This window comes from Oncorhynchus tshawytscha, linkage group LG02, assembly GCF_018296145.1.
Source record: "Oncorhynchus tshawytscha isolate Ot180627B linkage group LG02, Otsh_v2.0, whole genome shotgun sequence".
NCBI classification, from domain to species: Eukaryota; Metazoa; Chordata; class Actinopteri; order Salmoniformes; family Salmonidae; genus Oncorhynchus; species Oncorhynchus tshawytscha.
The window spans coordinates 72701043-72716914 of record NC_056430.1 but is presented as its reverse complement, the minus strand read 5'-3'; the positions used below and the strand labels follow the sequence as shown (position 1 = coordinate 72716914).

The following is a 15872-nucleotide window of genomic DNA, read 5'->3' as shown; positions in this document are numbered from 1 at the left end:
GAGGACACACACCTCTCCCAAGTCTGTACGGGAGTTGCAGCGATGGGACGAGACTGTAACTACCAATTGGATACCACGAAAAAGAGGTAAAAAATAAACAAAAGTAGAAGAGCTTTGTAGTAACCTGGTATATTTATGTTTACCAATAGATGGCAGTATTGACTCAAGACAGGTTTCTTTCCGCATCAGTAGCCGTTTTCTGTCTGCCATATATAACCATGCTTGAGAAAGCCTCAGGTAGCTTATGCCAGGTGCATTAGGGAATGTTATTCTAAGTTACAATTAAATACTAAAATGTACTTTTATGTTCTGTGTCATCAATCTAAGAAGCATTTTAAGCTACTACATATCTGGCGACGAGGATGAATATGGAGGACTGCTTTGGATTTGTTTGCCACGAATTCAACGGAGTGTTTGGCGTGTGGCGCTGGATGTGAGACTCAGGTGAGCGGTGGAAGATTCGGAAGGATTGATTCCCTGGATACGGATAGGACAAATTATTGACTGTGTGAGGGGAGAGAGAATCGGAAAAGATGGCTTAGGCAACAATGGGCTCGATACCACCATTTGATCCTAAAAATCAGGAATGTGAAATAATGGACCATAAGCATCTGATCTCTCTGTTCCATGAACAAAAGCCAGTACCACAAATGGTCTCTCCAAGAGTTCAACGTTGGGCTGTGTGGCTCAGGGCCCACGAGTACAGAATAATTTATAAACCAGGTAGATACCATGGGAATGCCGATGCTCTGAGTAGGCTCCCCGTTCCACAAATCATCACTCAGGAAGGAGAAAATGACCAAGTCTTGATGATGTGTTGGATGACACCCCGGTGAACACAGCACAAATCAGGCAATGGACTTCTAAGGATGTGACGTTATCACAAGTGCATGAATTTATCCTGAAAGGATGGCCTACAGTGACAGAGCCTCAGATCATGCCTTACTACGCTCGTCGCTTGGCCTTGAGTGTTGGAGATGGGTGTGTTCTGTGGGGTTCAAGAGTAGTTATCCCACCACAAGGGCGGGGTATGCTACTGAAGTTCTTGCACCAATCACATCCAGGTATGTCGGGAATGAAAGGCCTAGCAAGGTCATAGGTCTGGTGGCCAAAGATGGACCAGGATGTAGAAAATGAGGTTAGCCGGTGTACAGATTATCAGAGTAACAGGAAATCACCCCCCACCGCGCCATTACATCCATGGGAATGGCCAGAAGAACCAGGGACAGGGCTACATGTGGACTATTCTGAAACCTTCCTCTGGAAAATGTTCCTTGTGCTGATTGATTCTCATTCAAAGTGGATGGATGTTAACCCCGTGAACACGTCCACGTCGTACTCTACGATTGAGAAGTTCAGTGTCATGAGATTGCCTCAGATGTTGGTTAGCGACAATGCTATTTGTTTTACAAGCACTGAATTCACAAGTTTCATGAAACAAAATGGAATTCAGCATATAATGTTGGCCCCTTTTCACCCATCTTCAAACAGATTAGCAGAACATGCAGTTCAGGCCACAAAGGAGGGGATGAGGAAGATACAAGGGGACAGCATTGAAACAAATGTGTCCAGATTATTGTTTAGCTACAGGATCACTCCTAAAGCTACAACTGGGTTGTCACCTGAAGAAATGCTGACGTCAAGGAGGTTAAGGTCAACCTTGGATCTCATCAGACCAGACCTGAAAGTGAAAATACAACAAAATCAATGGAATCAAAAACAGAATCATGACAACAGAGCCACACTCAGAAGTTTCTCACCTGGAGATGTCTACACAAGAAACTATGGGTTTGGTCCTAAATGGATTCCAGCTACAATTGAGGATTGCTCAGGGCCAGTATCCTATACTGTGATCATCAGAAGTGGACAAAGACTAAGGAGACGTGGATCAGATCCGAGCTCAAATTCCAGTTCCATCCGTGGACATGGATCAATGCTTAAACGAGCAGGACAGGACATTGGAACGTTCCCCAGAGTTGTAGTTGGTCAAACAACCTGAGACAAACAAGTCTCAACTTCCTGAGACCACCATTCCAGGATGACCCCTTCCTGTGAAGTCTCCACAAAATGACTTTGTTTCACCATCAGGGGGTGAAGTACTCTGAGACGCTCAATTAGAGATACGTCCGCCAGACTATTTTAGATCCTAAGTGAGATCATGGTCGAAAAAAAATGTAATATAAAAATAGCATGTGGTTGTTATGAGAAAATCATCAAATGTTTAAGTTGGGTTATTAGCTTTAAATGGGGGAATGTAGTAACCTGGTATATTTATGTTTACCAAAATATTGTTTTTCTATGTCTGCCATGTATAACCGTTCTTGAGAAAGCCTCAGGTAGCTTACGCCAGGTGCATTAGGGAATGTTATTCTAAGTTACAATTAAATACTAAAACGAACTTATGTGTCAGGTGCCATCAATCTAAGAAGCTTTTTAAGATACTGTTATACTCTTTTTGGCCAATTTTTGGGTGTTTTGTGGTGGAAAACTGAGTGGCTCAAGCAATAACACATCAACCCTCTTACCCAACTTGCATTCAATTGCACCTCCCTGTGGTTCACAACAAGCTTCCATTCCCCCTGCCACAAAGGAATTTATGGCTGATTTAAGATGAAATTGTCAACCCTGTCACGGTCAACCCTGTTACTTTATTTGGCACTTAATAGGCATTTAGTATAATATTCTTATGTATTTAACCTCTTCCTTATGGGAAAATGTGTTTTTATGAAGTTGAAAATGTTCAAATTAGGTGACCAAGTTACACTTCTCAAAAGGCAACGGATTGGTGGAACGACCCACTTTAGATCAGTAGCATGAGGTTCCCTCTAATTCCTCAGAAGTGAGGTGTGTGTCTTTCCCGTAAGCCCACTGATGTTACACAGGATCTCATGTCAAACATGGACAATGGCACTAATAGGAATATAGGCAGTTTCTCTCTTTATGGTCTAAACCCTAAACGTTTGTTAAGTAGTGTAGTGCATTGGATCGTAAGGTGACCCCTTTATTCACAATAGATGGGTTTAGACCATAAAGAGAGAAAAAGTCAAGAACAGAAACAGGTGACCTGTTCTTATGAAACCAAGTGATGCTTTCACAATACCTTGGGTATATAGTGGATTTGTCAATATACTTGGTACCGGTAGTTTCATTCAAATACACTACATTGTCAGGGTAAACACTTATTCCATTATTTACAGTTTCAGAGTGTGTACAGTACACTAATTAAAGTTGGTGTTTGGTTTCATATTGTAAAGACATACAGTACAGTGTGATTGATGTGTAAAGACTATAGGTCCAACATTCTAATGATGCCAGAATATTATTTCTATGTTTTATTTATTTAACCAGGCAAGTCAGTTAAGAACAAATTATTATTTACAATGACGGCCTACCCCGCCCAAACTCGGACAATTGTGCGCCACCCTATGGGACTCCCTCTCACGGCCAGATGTGATGCAGCCTGGATTTGAACGAGGGACTCTCTGTGACGCCTCTTACATACTGCAGTGCCTTAGACCGCTGGGCCACTCCAGAGACCCAAGTGTGAGTAATAGTGAAGGAAATGTTTTCGTGGGTAGGCTACCATGTTTGGCATGACAATGACCATATGATTTGGCAAGACAGTACAAACAGATCTGAGAACAGCCCAGCTTTTCTTGCTAAAACAGAGGAAGTAAACACAAGCAGTACAAAATAGAGAGAATATCTGTTGTGCCAACAAGAAGATGCCGTATAACATTTCTGTTGTAACAACATGGCCTGTTATAAATGGAGTTTATTTTACCAGCTTTACGGAGAAATAGGGAAATGAAGCATAGCATGACTAATTCAACCGTTTTTTCTATTGTATATTCTACTAAATCAGAGATCATCAACTAGATTCAGTCGCAGGACGATTTTTTATTGAGTGGATGGTCAGGGGATCGGAACATAATTACAAATAAATTGAGGACCCGCGGGCCGGCAGTTGGGAAACCCTGCAGGAGTTCCGCATTCAGTCTTCCCCGAGGTCAATAGGGCCTCACTTTAGATTGATTATGTTTCCTCGCTGTCAAAATTAGCAAAAATCTCTATCCATTGCTTTTGGAATTTCCCCATGCTCCCTGGCTGTCTAGCTTTCGTTCCGATGACGGTTATGAATCTGGGCAGAGTGAAGAGACTGTAGATGTAGGGCCATTATCATTTCCAAGGCTCAACCTTAAGGTTTGTCCACTTGCCTGGTGCAAGTTTTTAAAAATCGGACAACCAGAATATATAGATTTCAGTAAAAAAAAATCACAATATCAAACAATTACTCCGATCAGAATTGGATCAGACAGCAGGGTAGTAAATTGCCTATATTCCTATTTGCTATAGCCTATTTCAATAAATGTTATATTTACAAAAAGCAAGAGGACAATGTAGACAGCTAAGAGTCTCACCAAAGCAGCGCAAAATATCCGATCAGAATCTTTATTATTTATCTTTCTTGAATATCGGATGATCTGGGCCAATAGTCAAAGTCTATTTTTTATAGCGGACACTCCGGTGTCTTATTGTTACAGAATCCCAATTTCCTCTCCATTTTATATGAATATGACTTGGCCTAGTACACCATTCTTTCAGCTAAATGCATGCTAGGTTTCTCCTGCCGCGCAATTTCATGATCAAACATTGAATTAATCTAACGGAGTTCTGGGCTATCTCAGAAAGTTTTAAGTTGTTTTTGAATAACCCAAACACGTGGAAGGCCTAAGGTAATAATGAGAGATATAAAAGATACAATAGAAAGATATACAAATCTAATGATAATTTCGAATAAACCTTGACAGTTGACCAACGCATTATAAAATAGAAATGATGCATGCATTCTAGGAATGCGAACCGAACGACCAAAATCTTAATCCTACTAAATGAAATATCCTAAAAGCATGGACAAATTAAAGTTATGAAGAGTGTTTTCCAAACGATTCTAATGAAGTGTTTAATGTCCTAAAGTTGCAGCTTTCAAATGGGAATAATTACGAAAGTCGGAGTCTATGCTATTCTCATTCTTAGATTTATTTTGAATTACATATATTTTAGGTTGAAAGAACTGAAAGAACTGAAATTGAGCAATACCAAGATGGACAAATATAATGAGTGAAAAGAAAACTTAGGCTTCAGCTGAGGAAAGCTTATGAAAGAAATTATGCATAGTTGGCCTAGACCTATTTCCATGTTATTCTAGCAATGTGAAACCTAACTACAACACATACTGGCATATAGTAAGTAGCCTAGATGTGAATCAGTGTATAGTTATCCAGTTGTGAGGAGAGCAGAGTTGCTCTGCAGTCCATGATGATTTACAACCCATCACAAGACCCACAGCCAGCGATCCTTGACTGTGTCACTGCTCCATCTGTACACTTCCGCACACACAGGGTCATACAGCAGTAATAATACAGGAGTAATCATACAGCAGTAATCAGCAGTAATCATACAACAGTAATCATACAGGAGTAATCAAAGAGGAGTAATCATACAGCAGTAATCATACAGCAGTAATCATACAGCAGTAATCATACAGGAGTAATCATACAGGAGTAATCAAAGAGGAGTAATCATACATCAGTAATCATACAGGAGTAACCAAAGAGGAGTAATCATACAGGAGTAATCATACAGCAGTAATCAAAGAGGAGTAATCATACAGCAGTAATCATACAGGAGTAATCATACAGCAGTAATCACACAACAGTAATCATACAGGCGTAATCATACAACAGCAATCATACAACAGTAATCATACAGGAGTAATCATACAGGAGTAATCATACAGCAGTAATCACACAACAGTAATCACACAACAGTAATCATACAGGAGTAATCATACAGCAGTAATCAGTAACAGGAGTAATCATACAGCAGTAATCATACAGGAGTAATCATACAGCAGTAATCAGTAATCATACAGGAGTAATCATACAGCAGTAATCATACAGGAGTAATCATACACAGTAATCATACAGCAGTAATCATACAGGAGTAATCATACAGCAGTAATCATACAGGAGTAATCATACAGCAGTAATCAAAGAGGAGTAATAAAGGCCTAGTGCACTAATTTAATCACTAATTTATTAATAAAGTGATTTATTAGGGGGTGCTGCTGTACCCTCAGCACCCCTAATTCCCATGGATATGTGTACTTCACTCATTTTCACTCACCCTTTTGGCCTGTGATAAATACCTTTTTTGGGGGGGGACAAGTGACTTCAGTAAACAAGTAAAAACATCTGTCCTACTTGTCCAAAGGCTAAAAAGGTTCATGTCAAGCCCCGATTCCTACAGTTTCAATATTTAAGTCATTTCAATGCAGATTAAAAAATATATATATTATACAACAACAAAAAACATCCCACGGGCTGTGTGTTTGACACCCCTGCATTAGAGCAATCTTACCTTGAGTAATTGAGTAATTCTTCAAATCAAGCTTTTTATTGATTTTCATTCCTATTTTGATTACAATTTTATAATCTACAAATCAGTGGTGCAAGTGGGAAATTATTTTGTGTTGAACTGCTTTGTGATAAAATCAAGTCTTGCATTCATAAAGTAGCTAATGTGATGACTGCAAGGTACTATATGATCTGCCACCACAACGTTCCCCTAGCTACAGTATCATCCCAAATATACAATATACATTTACTGTGCATTCCATTAGTTAATAAGGAATATAATTATTTAGCTAACTGAATAATTATATGTGAGGAGTAAGATTTCACTCAAGTCCCCTATGCCATCTAAGCAAAAGTATTTTCACTCAATCCAGGGCACAAATATGACCTATGACCTCACACTAAACACAAACTCCCCATTCTAGCAATTATATTTCTATGGCTCTTGTGACCTCTAGCCAGCCTAACTGATCTAGGATCAGAGCTTGCCCTTTTTCTTCTTGGTCCTGGTCTTCCTCTTAGTCTTGGAGTCGATGATGAGCTGAGACTGGTGCTTCAGTATCGCCCTGGTGATAATGTCACCCTCATCGTCCCCGCTCTCCTCCTCTTCTGAAAGAGAGGGAAAAGGGAGAGGGATCGTGAGATAGAGTGTGTCTGTGTGTCTGTGGGTGTGTATGCAATTATGCGTCTGATGCCATCTCACCATCATATGGGTCCTGTCTCTGAGCCTCAGGCAGCTTGATGCGGGTGTTGCAATGGGGCAGCTTCCCCTCGATGCTGGCATGGAACTGACAGACACAAAACCACAGACACAGAGAGACAGTTGTTCTCATCATAGTAAGATGTCAAAGGGAACAAGTTAGTCAAGAAGATCTGTTTATTCAACCATAGGAGTTGGCTATAAAGCACAAAGATTTGGGACCAGGGCTTATGCCTTAAAAATGTAAAGGCATACAACTTGAGACCAGTCAAAGCCAACGTCATTAGAGAATCCCAGACAGACATTGCTACATCACAAGAGCTAACGGTGTACCACTACCTGACTCCTGCACCCTCTGACTCCTGAACAACCCGTACCCTCTGACTCCTGAACAACCCGTACCCTCTGACTCCTGAACAACCCGTACCCTCTTGACTCCTGAACAACCCGTACCCTCTGACTCCTGAACAACCCGCACCCTCTGACTCCTGAACAACCCGTACCCTCTGACTCCTGAACACAGTGTTCTCAAACACACACCAGGGGGTGACTTCAAGGTGGCCGGCTGGCTGTGACTCGTTAATAATCAAGATCAAACACCTAATGGCCGTATTTCCATCCAGGAACAGATAAGCTATTCAAGCACCAGTGCACAGATTAAAGAACATGGTCTGTATGTAGCATCTAGTCTGCCTGGCGTGGCTGGCAAAAACCTTGGAGTACAGTAGCGAATGGACGGAAAATAAGAAGATGGTTTCAGGTCACAAAGCTTTACCCTGGCAGGACCTATTTGAGTAGATGCTCCATGTACTGTCTGAAACACCTGTCTGTCTCTACAATACCACATTCACTGTTGGGAGCAGCAACCACCGAAAAAATAATGAGTTTACACATGTGTACTGTCAAAATGCCCTGGTCTAAGGGGCTTTTCCATTCATTCAATGGCAACAACAGTCAATGTTTAACGAATAAGGAAGAGTCGTATCTCTGATCCTCTCCTCCATCCCCTTCATGATGACAGCCATGTCCTTCCCCTCTCCCTCCCCTTACCCCCACCTCTCCTCCTCCCCCTCCTCCTCACCTCCTCTTCCTCCATCTCCTTCATGACGGCGGCCAGGTCCTTCCCCTGGAGCTCCTCCTGCAATAACAGCAGCTTCTGCTCTGACTGGGACAGCAGTTCCACCACGTACTCCTCTGAGCCGGGGGCAGCTGGGGCTCCAGTCGCTCACCCTGGAGGAGGGGAGGTGTTTGAGGACACAATTGACGTAATGTTTCTGAGCACCTTCACATTTATTTACGAGGTTTCAACTTGATCTAAAGAATCTGACGGGTCTCAGGTCAGTGTACATTATATTGTTAATGGGGTCTTCTCTGTACCAGCTTGATGTGCTGCAGTTTGTCAGATAGGTGTTCCACCCCGGCCCGGACCGTGTTCAGGGTACGGGTCAGCCAGTCCAGACGCTCCTTGGCGGCGTCGCGGCTCCCCTGCTCCGCCTGCAGGTGGCGCTTACAGTCCTCCAGCATCTGCTGACCACTGTAGAAGACAGTAAGAAATATCCATCAGAATGACTTTACAGACACACTCAACTCAACACTAGGAAGGGAACCTTTCAGACCAACTTCTGTACCACCACAAGTCTTCTCCCACAAGTTCTCCCACAATTTACAATCTTCAAGGATCTGTTCTGAGGGTCACTATTTTAATAAATAATACCTTCCATTGAAGGTGTCAGCATCCGGTTACAACTTCTCTGGTCTGCTACATTTGCTGTGTAATCCCTAACCCTTGACCTCTAACCCCTGCCCACTGACCTGGAGAGCTTGGTCTCCCGGAGTACTTGATGTCCTGGAAGTGTTCCTGCAGACGGTCCCTGTCCTCCTTCAGCTGTACCAGGGTTCTCTGGTTCTCCTTCTTCAGATTCTCCAGGTGCTGCTGGGTGTCTCCCTGGGAGATGAACCTCTCCACCACCTCCTGCATAGGGACAAGGAGATGGATCACACACACACACACACACACACATAGATATAGATTAACACACACACACACAAACAACATACATACATACAGATATAGATTAAAACACACACACACACACACATACATACAGATATAGATTAAAACACACACACACACATACAGATATAGATTAATACACACACACACACACAGATATAGATTTAACACACACACACACACACAAATAACTGAAAAACAAACAACACTTGCATACACACACATGGATACAGTAGGTGCGTAGACAAACTAACACACATGTACCACGCACACACTTGCATACAAAGACACACAAAGCGAAAGAATCATATAAAATGACCTCCTCTCCGTACCCGTGTGTCAGTGACCCCCGTGGCCTCCTTGATGCGTCTGAAGGCCTCTTCGAAGGTGGAGATGGCCCTCTCCTCCTCCCCCAGCCCGGTGGCACTGCGCTGGGCGTCGCTACTCAGCTCGTCAGGCTGCATGGCTGCCCGCTGGGCCTGGAGGGAAGGGGGCAGACGTCAGGACATTTACTCTGTAGACTAAATGATATGTAAGAAGTGTAGATATATAGCTAAATAGAATGGACACAGCGCCTCATGTTATATTCCTTGATATGGGTACACCCAGTGCCGCGTCTCTAGGCATAACACAACATTTATTTAGATTTGTTTTAGGAAGTCAGCCGTGGTCTTAACTTACTGTTAGTTACAATAGTAGAACACACAAGGTGCGATTTTGATATGTATATCAGCAGTTTTTCTCTTGTTATGTCAGTCACTGACAGTCACTCAATTATCCATGTCAGCTAACATGTTAAAGATTGTTAGTTCAGTTGCTATCTAAACCTTGTAGTATTCCTGGCTGAATTACTGACCGGGCACGCAAGGCACCTGCCCAGGGGCCAAAATTAGTAGAATCACATATGTTTTAAAACTGCTAAATGTTCTCTCTGCCCCATGGAAAAACATGGAGAATTGCAGGTCATTAACTTGACAATTTTCCAAGAGGGTGGCCACTGAAATGTTTTGCCCGCTAGGTGGGGGAAGCCCCCAACCAAATCTCGCATAGGGCCCCCGAAATGCTAGAAACGGCCCTGGGTACACCCAATATGGCAGCCGGTCCAGCCATCATGGAACGTTGACTTGAATAGGAAAATCCCTTCTTGTCATTGTTATTCTATGGATGTAAGTGTAAAGTGGTGGGGACCAACCCTTCTCTCCACTCTCTCAGCCTGAGCCTTACGGTCCTCTGCTTCTTTCTTGTAACGGGTGAGGATACACTCTCTGTCCTTCCTCTCCCTATACATCTGTTCTTCTTGACGCTGCAGCTCTGCCTGAGAGAGAGAGAGAGAAAGAGAGAGAGAGAGAGACCGAGAGAGTCAATTAACTACTGTCTAAACTACAAAGAAAACATTACAAACAGTAAAAGAAAAGCATTCAACTCACAACAAATAGCCGTAAACTCAGACAGCTGGACTTTATGTGTGCTGGTCAGATGTGCTGGTCACCTTGGCAGTGTCTTTGGAGAGGAGTGTGTATGTGTGCTGGTCACCTTGGACACATCGATGACTTTGTAGGAGGTGATGCATGAGTGTCTTTGGGAGGAGTGTGTATGTGTGCTGGTCACAGTGTCCTCAGTTATGTGTGCTGGTCACCTTGGCAGTGTCTTTAATGTGTGCTGGTCACCAGTGTCATGCTGGTCACCTTGGCAGTGTCTTTGGAGAGGAGTGTGTATGTGTGCTGGTCACCTTGGCAGTGTCTTTGGAGAGGAGTGTGTATGTGTGCTGGTCACCTTGGCAGTGTCTTTGGAGAGGAGTGTGTATGTGTGCTGGTCACCTTGGCAGTGTCTTTGGAGAGGAGTGTGTATGTGTGCTGGTCACCTTGGCAGTGTCTTTGGAGAGGAGTGTGTATGTGTGCTGGTCACCTTGGCAGTGTCTTTGTCACCTTGAGTGTCTTTGGAGGAGTGTGTATGTGTGCTGGTCACCTTGGCAGTGTCTTTTGTGCATGTGTGCTGGTCACCTTGGCAGTGTCTTTGGAGAGGAGTGTGTATGTGTGCTGGTCACCTTGGCAGTGTCTTTGGAGAGGAGTGTGTATGTGTGCTGGTCACCTTGGCAGTGTCTTTGGAGAGGAGTGTGTATGTGTGCTGGTCACCTTGGCAGTGTCTTTGGAGAGGAGTGTGTATGTGTGCTGGTCACCTTGGCAGTGTCTTTGGAGAGGAGTGTGTATGTGTGCTGGTCACCTTGGCAGTGTCTTTGGAGTGTGTATGTGTGCTGGTCACCTTGGCAGTGTCTTTGGAGAGGAGTGTGTATGTGTGCTGGTCACCTTGGCAGTGTCTTTGGAGAGGAGTGTGTATGTGTGCTGGCAGTGTCTTTGGAGAGGAGTGTGTATGTGTGCTGGTCACCTTGGCAGTGTCTTTGGAGTCAGGAGTGTCTTTGTGTATGTGTGCTGGTCACCTTGGCAGTGTCTTTGGAGAGGAGTGTGTATGTGTGCTGGTCACCTTGGCAGTGTCTTTGGTCACCTTGGCAGTGTCTTTGGAGAGGAGTGTGTATGTGTGCTGGTCACCTTGGCAGTGTCTTTGGAGAGGATGTGTGCTGGTGTGTCTTTGGAGAGGAGTGTGCATGTGTGCTGGTCACCTTGGCAGTGTCTTTGGAGAGGTATGTGTGCTGGTCACCTTGTGTCTTTGGAGAGGAGTGTGTATGTGTGCTGGTCACCTTGGCAGTGTCTTTGGAGAGGAGTGTGTATGTGTGCTGGTCACCTTGGCAGTGTCTTTGGAGAGGAGTGTGTATGTGTGCTGGTCACCTTGGCAGTGTCTTTGGAGAGGAGTGTGTATGTGTGCTGGTCACCTTGGCAGTGTCTTTGGAGAGGAGTGCGTCACTGTTCAGGACCTGCAGGTCCTTCAGCTCCTGTCTCTGTCTCAGGATCTCAGCCTCTAGTTCATCCAGCTTGGACTGGAAGGTCAGGCTCTCCTCCTAATTATAATATATGCCAATTAGCACACGCCTTTCTCCAAAGCTACTTACGTCAGTGAGTGCATACGTTTCCGTATGGGTAGCCCCAGCAGGAATTGAACCCACGACTTAGCCACTGAGCCACACAGGACAAAAATTAGAAATTAGAGTAGGTTGTGGAAAAGGATTCAACTACCCAAAGAGCACATTGGAGAGGGTGTGTAGGCATGGCTTGGTTGCATAAAGTTAAATGTGGGGCGAGCTGGCGAAACAGCACAAAGAGATCTGGAACCAGGCTAGGACTAACCTGTAGGTGGGCCTTTAGTTTCAGATAGCCTCTCATGATGTGTTCAGCCTCCTGGCACTTCAGCTGGGCTTTCTCCAGACGATTCTCCAGCACCCGCAAGTTCTGGAAGACGACACACACACACACACACACTTATAGACGGTTGATTGATCCTGAGCTGGGCATGCTAAGTGTTTGAAAAGTTTCTGATTGTAGATAAGACTGGCTAGAATCAGAGGGGTGAGGCAGCGTGGAAGGAAAGAGCGTAACCTTTTGGGGATGCTCCTCAGCCACCTCTCCTTCACTCTGTGGACCAAGGGCAACACATCAGTCACCTCCACTATATTCATACCACTATATTCACTATTTTGTGTGTGTGTGTCTGTCAGTCAGTCTGTCAGTCAATCAATCAGTCAGTCAGTCGGTCCTGCACTACATAGAGAATAGGGTTCCATTCCAGTCGCATCCTCTGCTGCACTGTTTGTCTCTATATAGTACCTTGGCCTCCTCGCTGTGTCTCTCCGTGTCTCTCTCTGGTCCCCTGTTCTCTAGCTTCATACTCTGGTACAGTGTCTGTAGGTCCTCCAGGCGACGACGGTACGTCTGGGTGGTGTGCTTTAGAGCGTTCAGCTTCTTCATCTTGTCACACACCTTCTGGTCCAGCACCTTGAGAGCAGCCTGCTCACCAGGATGCAAAGTAGATCATCTTGATTATCCCCAATGGGCAATTTGCATTACAGATGATAGTCAATAATACATCAAAAATACACATACATCAAACTAACATAGCTATGTGTTTGCGATGTCCCCACCTTCCCTGACATGTTTCTGAAGGCAGCTTTCTCCATGCCTCGGCTTTGGAAGGCCTCCTTTATCACCTGCTCGTCCCCCTGGAAGAGAGAATGAAAACGGTCTGTAACAGGGAAGGACTACCTCAACTATTCCAATAATCAAGGCTCCTTTTCATTTTCAGTTCCAAAATGTTTTGTTACGATGTGCACTATTGAATATGACCCTGCACTCCAAAATTCTAACAGGGAAAAACAACACGGGAAGTACAAGCTGAGCATTGAAACCAAAACATTTTTGATAGAATAACCGGTTTTACTTACAGCAAGAGCGTTAGCCAACTTCTTGTGTAGTCTCTTGTTCTCCTGCCTCAGCTGAAGGATAGAATTCCTGTTTTTCTTGATGCTTGACTGAGACATTTCATAGTATGCACTTCTGTCGCCCTCTGTTGGGCAAATTTACAAATTCGTTATTTCAGCATCCTCTGACTGACTTTTGGCCTTCTTAGTCTTATTCAAAGAAACAGGGAGCTAGCTGTTACATAACAAGTTGAATGCCATTTATATTTTTCTGTCCCAAACTGTTCTCCATTACTCAGGGGTTGTTAATGGCTAGAAAGGTAGGCTAAATATCTCAACAGGCATTTTACTATTTCTAGCTAAGCCCATTTTGCTGGCAACATAGCCTACACATCACCTGACCTTGCAAAATGATTGCAACAAAGTAGCTAGTAGTTAACGTTCTATCTTTCATCATAGCTTCATGTGGCCATACATTTCTCAGCGAGAGTAAATTAACCTGTAAGTAACCTCACAGATGGAGGTAACGTTGGCGAAGAATCTTTAGTATAATGTTAGCAAGATAGCGCTAATGCAAAGTCTGAATTTGCTATTCAACATGGCGTTTACACACACAACTAGGCCTAGCTAGTTAACAAGCATAAGTTACCGGTCCTAGCTAGCCTGCTGCAAGTCTTAACCTACCAAGAAGTTGAATTTTCCTCTGCAGTTCTGTTATTTGGTCATGAAGGGGCGGCTTAATGGCCTCGGCGCTGAACGGCATTGTCAGTGTGCACTAATCACAAACTAATAGTCGACTTTAGAAGTAGCTAGCTAGCATTAGATGCAAACTGACGCACTTTTAGGTAGTTTTGTCCTTGTATGAGCGGAATTCGCGTGAAAACACCGTCGTTCGGATGGCCTCTCGTTGCCTAGCAACATGTACACTGACTTCCCTATCAGGTCGAGGCTGGAGACCGAACACGAACCTGGAGAGCAAACCACAAAGCAGCACCGACTTGACTTCAGCTCACTTTAATTATGTATTTTTCTAGATACAATAACTTTAAATAATAATTTAGTATGTAGCAGTAAAAAAAAAAACTTTATTATTTACAACACATCCTGCCTGCTCCAAAAACACACGTTTACACAATCCTTCTCTTGAAAATGAAATATACAAAAGCTTGCATTTGAGGTTAAGGAGATGGGCCAGCAGGCCAAATTTCACATATTTGTCTACTTTGGGGTGGCGAAGTCTAATGAGGATTTTCATTTAGGTTACATGTTGGTATGATACCCATGATTCTGAGGTAGGTAAATGTGTGCATTTTATGTTTTGACCTCTATGTGGTTAGTTGGTGCCACAGGATTGATGGTATGAAATAATGTTGTATTATCTGGGAACAATCTTTTCAAACAAAGGGAATTTTCTATGTTATTCACTTCATAATACAACATATTAAGGTGTGAAAAAACTGGAATGGTAATGACATCTCTATGGTCCAATCTTTCGGGGGTCAAATGTCATAAATGTATGCATTTTGGGGTATATCAAGACAGAATGGGAAGTATAGAAATATCTAGTTCTGCTATTTGTAACAGTGTTGTTTCAACGATGAGTCAGTCTAGGTCAATCATTTCGAAGAGATGGCAAAAATGTACCAAATACCATGTTTTTACGATGAGATCCACCCAATGGAGTGTTCTATTGTTGTTTGATACAGTCATTTTCAATGAGCATGTGAACATTCCAACTTGCCTTAAAATGTATTTATCAGCCTGCAAACATTCTATTGCATAGATTCCCAAACAACAAGACATATAAAGGTGTGAAAAGGTTGGAAGGCTACTCTTTTGGAGTGGGCATCATATCTATTTGTTCATAGGAATGGGGGGAATAAGATGAGACTATTAAAACTTTACCACCCCAAAGTGGACTACATTTTTCACTGGCCTATGGACTACTTAACAAAGCTTCAGTCCCAAAACTAATACTGCATTAGAACATGTTTTCTTTACTTTGGTAAGTTACAGTAAATCTACACTGCAATATGCAGCCATTATACAAAGATCAACAGCAGCAATAGTGAAAAATAATATTATTAACAAAACTGACGCAAAAATGATTTTGCATTTAAAGCAAAAACATTTTTGTAAATTAAATGTGAGAAAATCTATGTAATTCATTATACATTTGAGAAAACGGACAAAAACTTGGAGAATTCTCATGTAAAACATGTGTTCAAATTGAACACATTATACAGAGTCAGCCACAAAACCCCAAAAAGGTAACAAAGTTTTGTATGTTCAAAGAGAGTTTCAAGAGGACTGCAGAAAGTAAAACGGCCTAGCCAACGTAAACGGCCTAGCCAAAGTAAAACGGCCTAGCCAACGTAAAACGGCCTAGCCAACGTAAACGGCCTAGCCAACGTAAACGGCCTAGCCAACGTGGCC

At 43.1% G+C, this 15872-nt stretch overlaps 1 protein-coding gene across 1 annotated transcript; it reads right to left on the bottom strand.

The window, feature by feature from the left end:
- Positions 1-5928: 5928 nt before the first annotated feature.
- On the bottom strand, positions 5929-15862 carry odad3 (outer dynein arm docking complex subunit 3). The gene is given in 15 exon segments (XM_042304368.1): positions 5929-7028; positions 7123-7207; positions 8201-8334; positions 8418-8433; positions 8497-8653; positions 8932-8953; positions 8956-9091; positions 9466-9612; positions 10326-10448; positions 11958-12083; positions 12370-12471; positions 12847-13026; positions 13161-13238; positions 13461-13582; positions 14121-15862. Coding segments are annotated over 15 exon segments (1638 nt in total). The 5' UTR covers positions 14200-15862; the 3' UTR covers positions 5929-6897.
- Between the last annotated feature and the right edge of the window lie 10 nt (positions 15863-15872).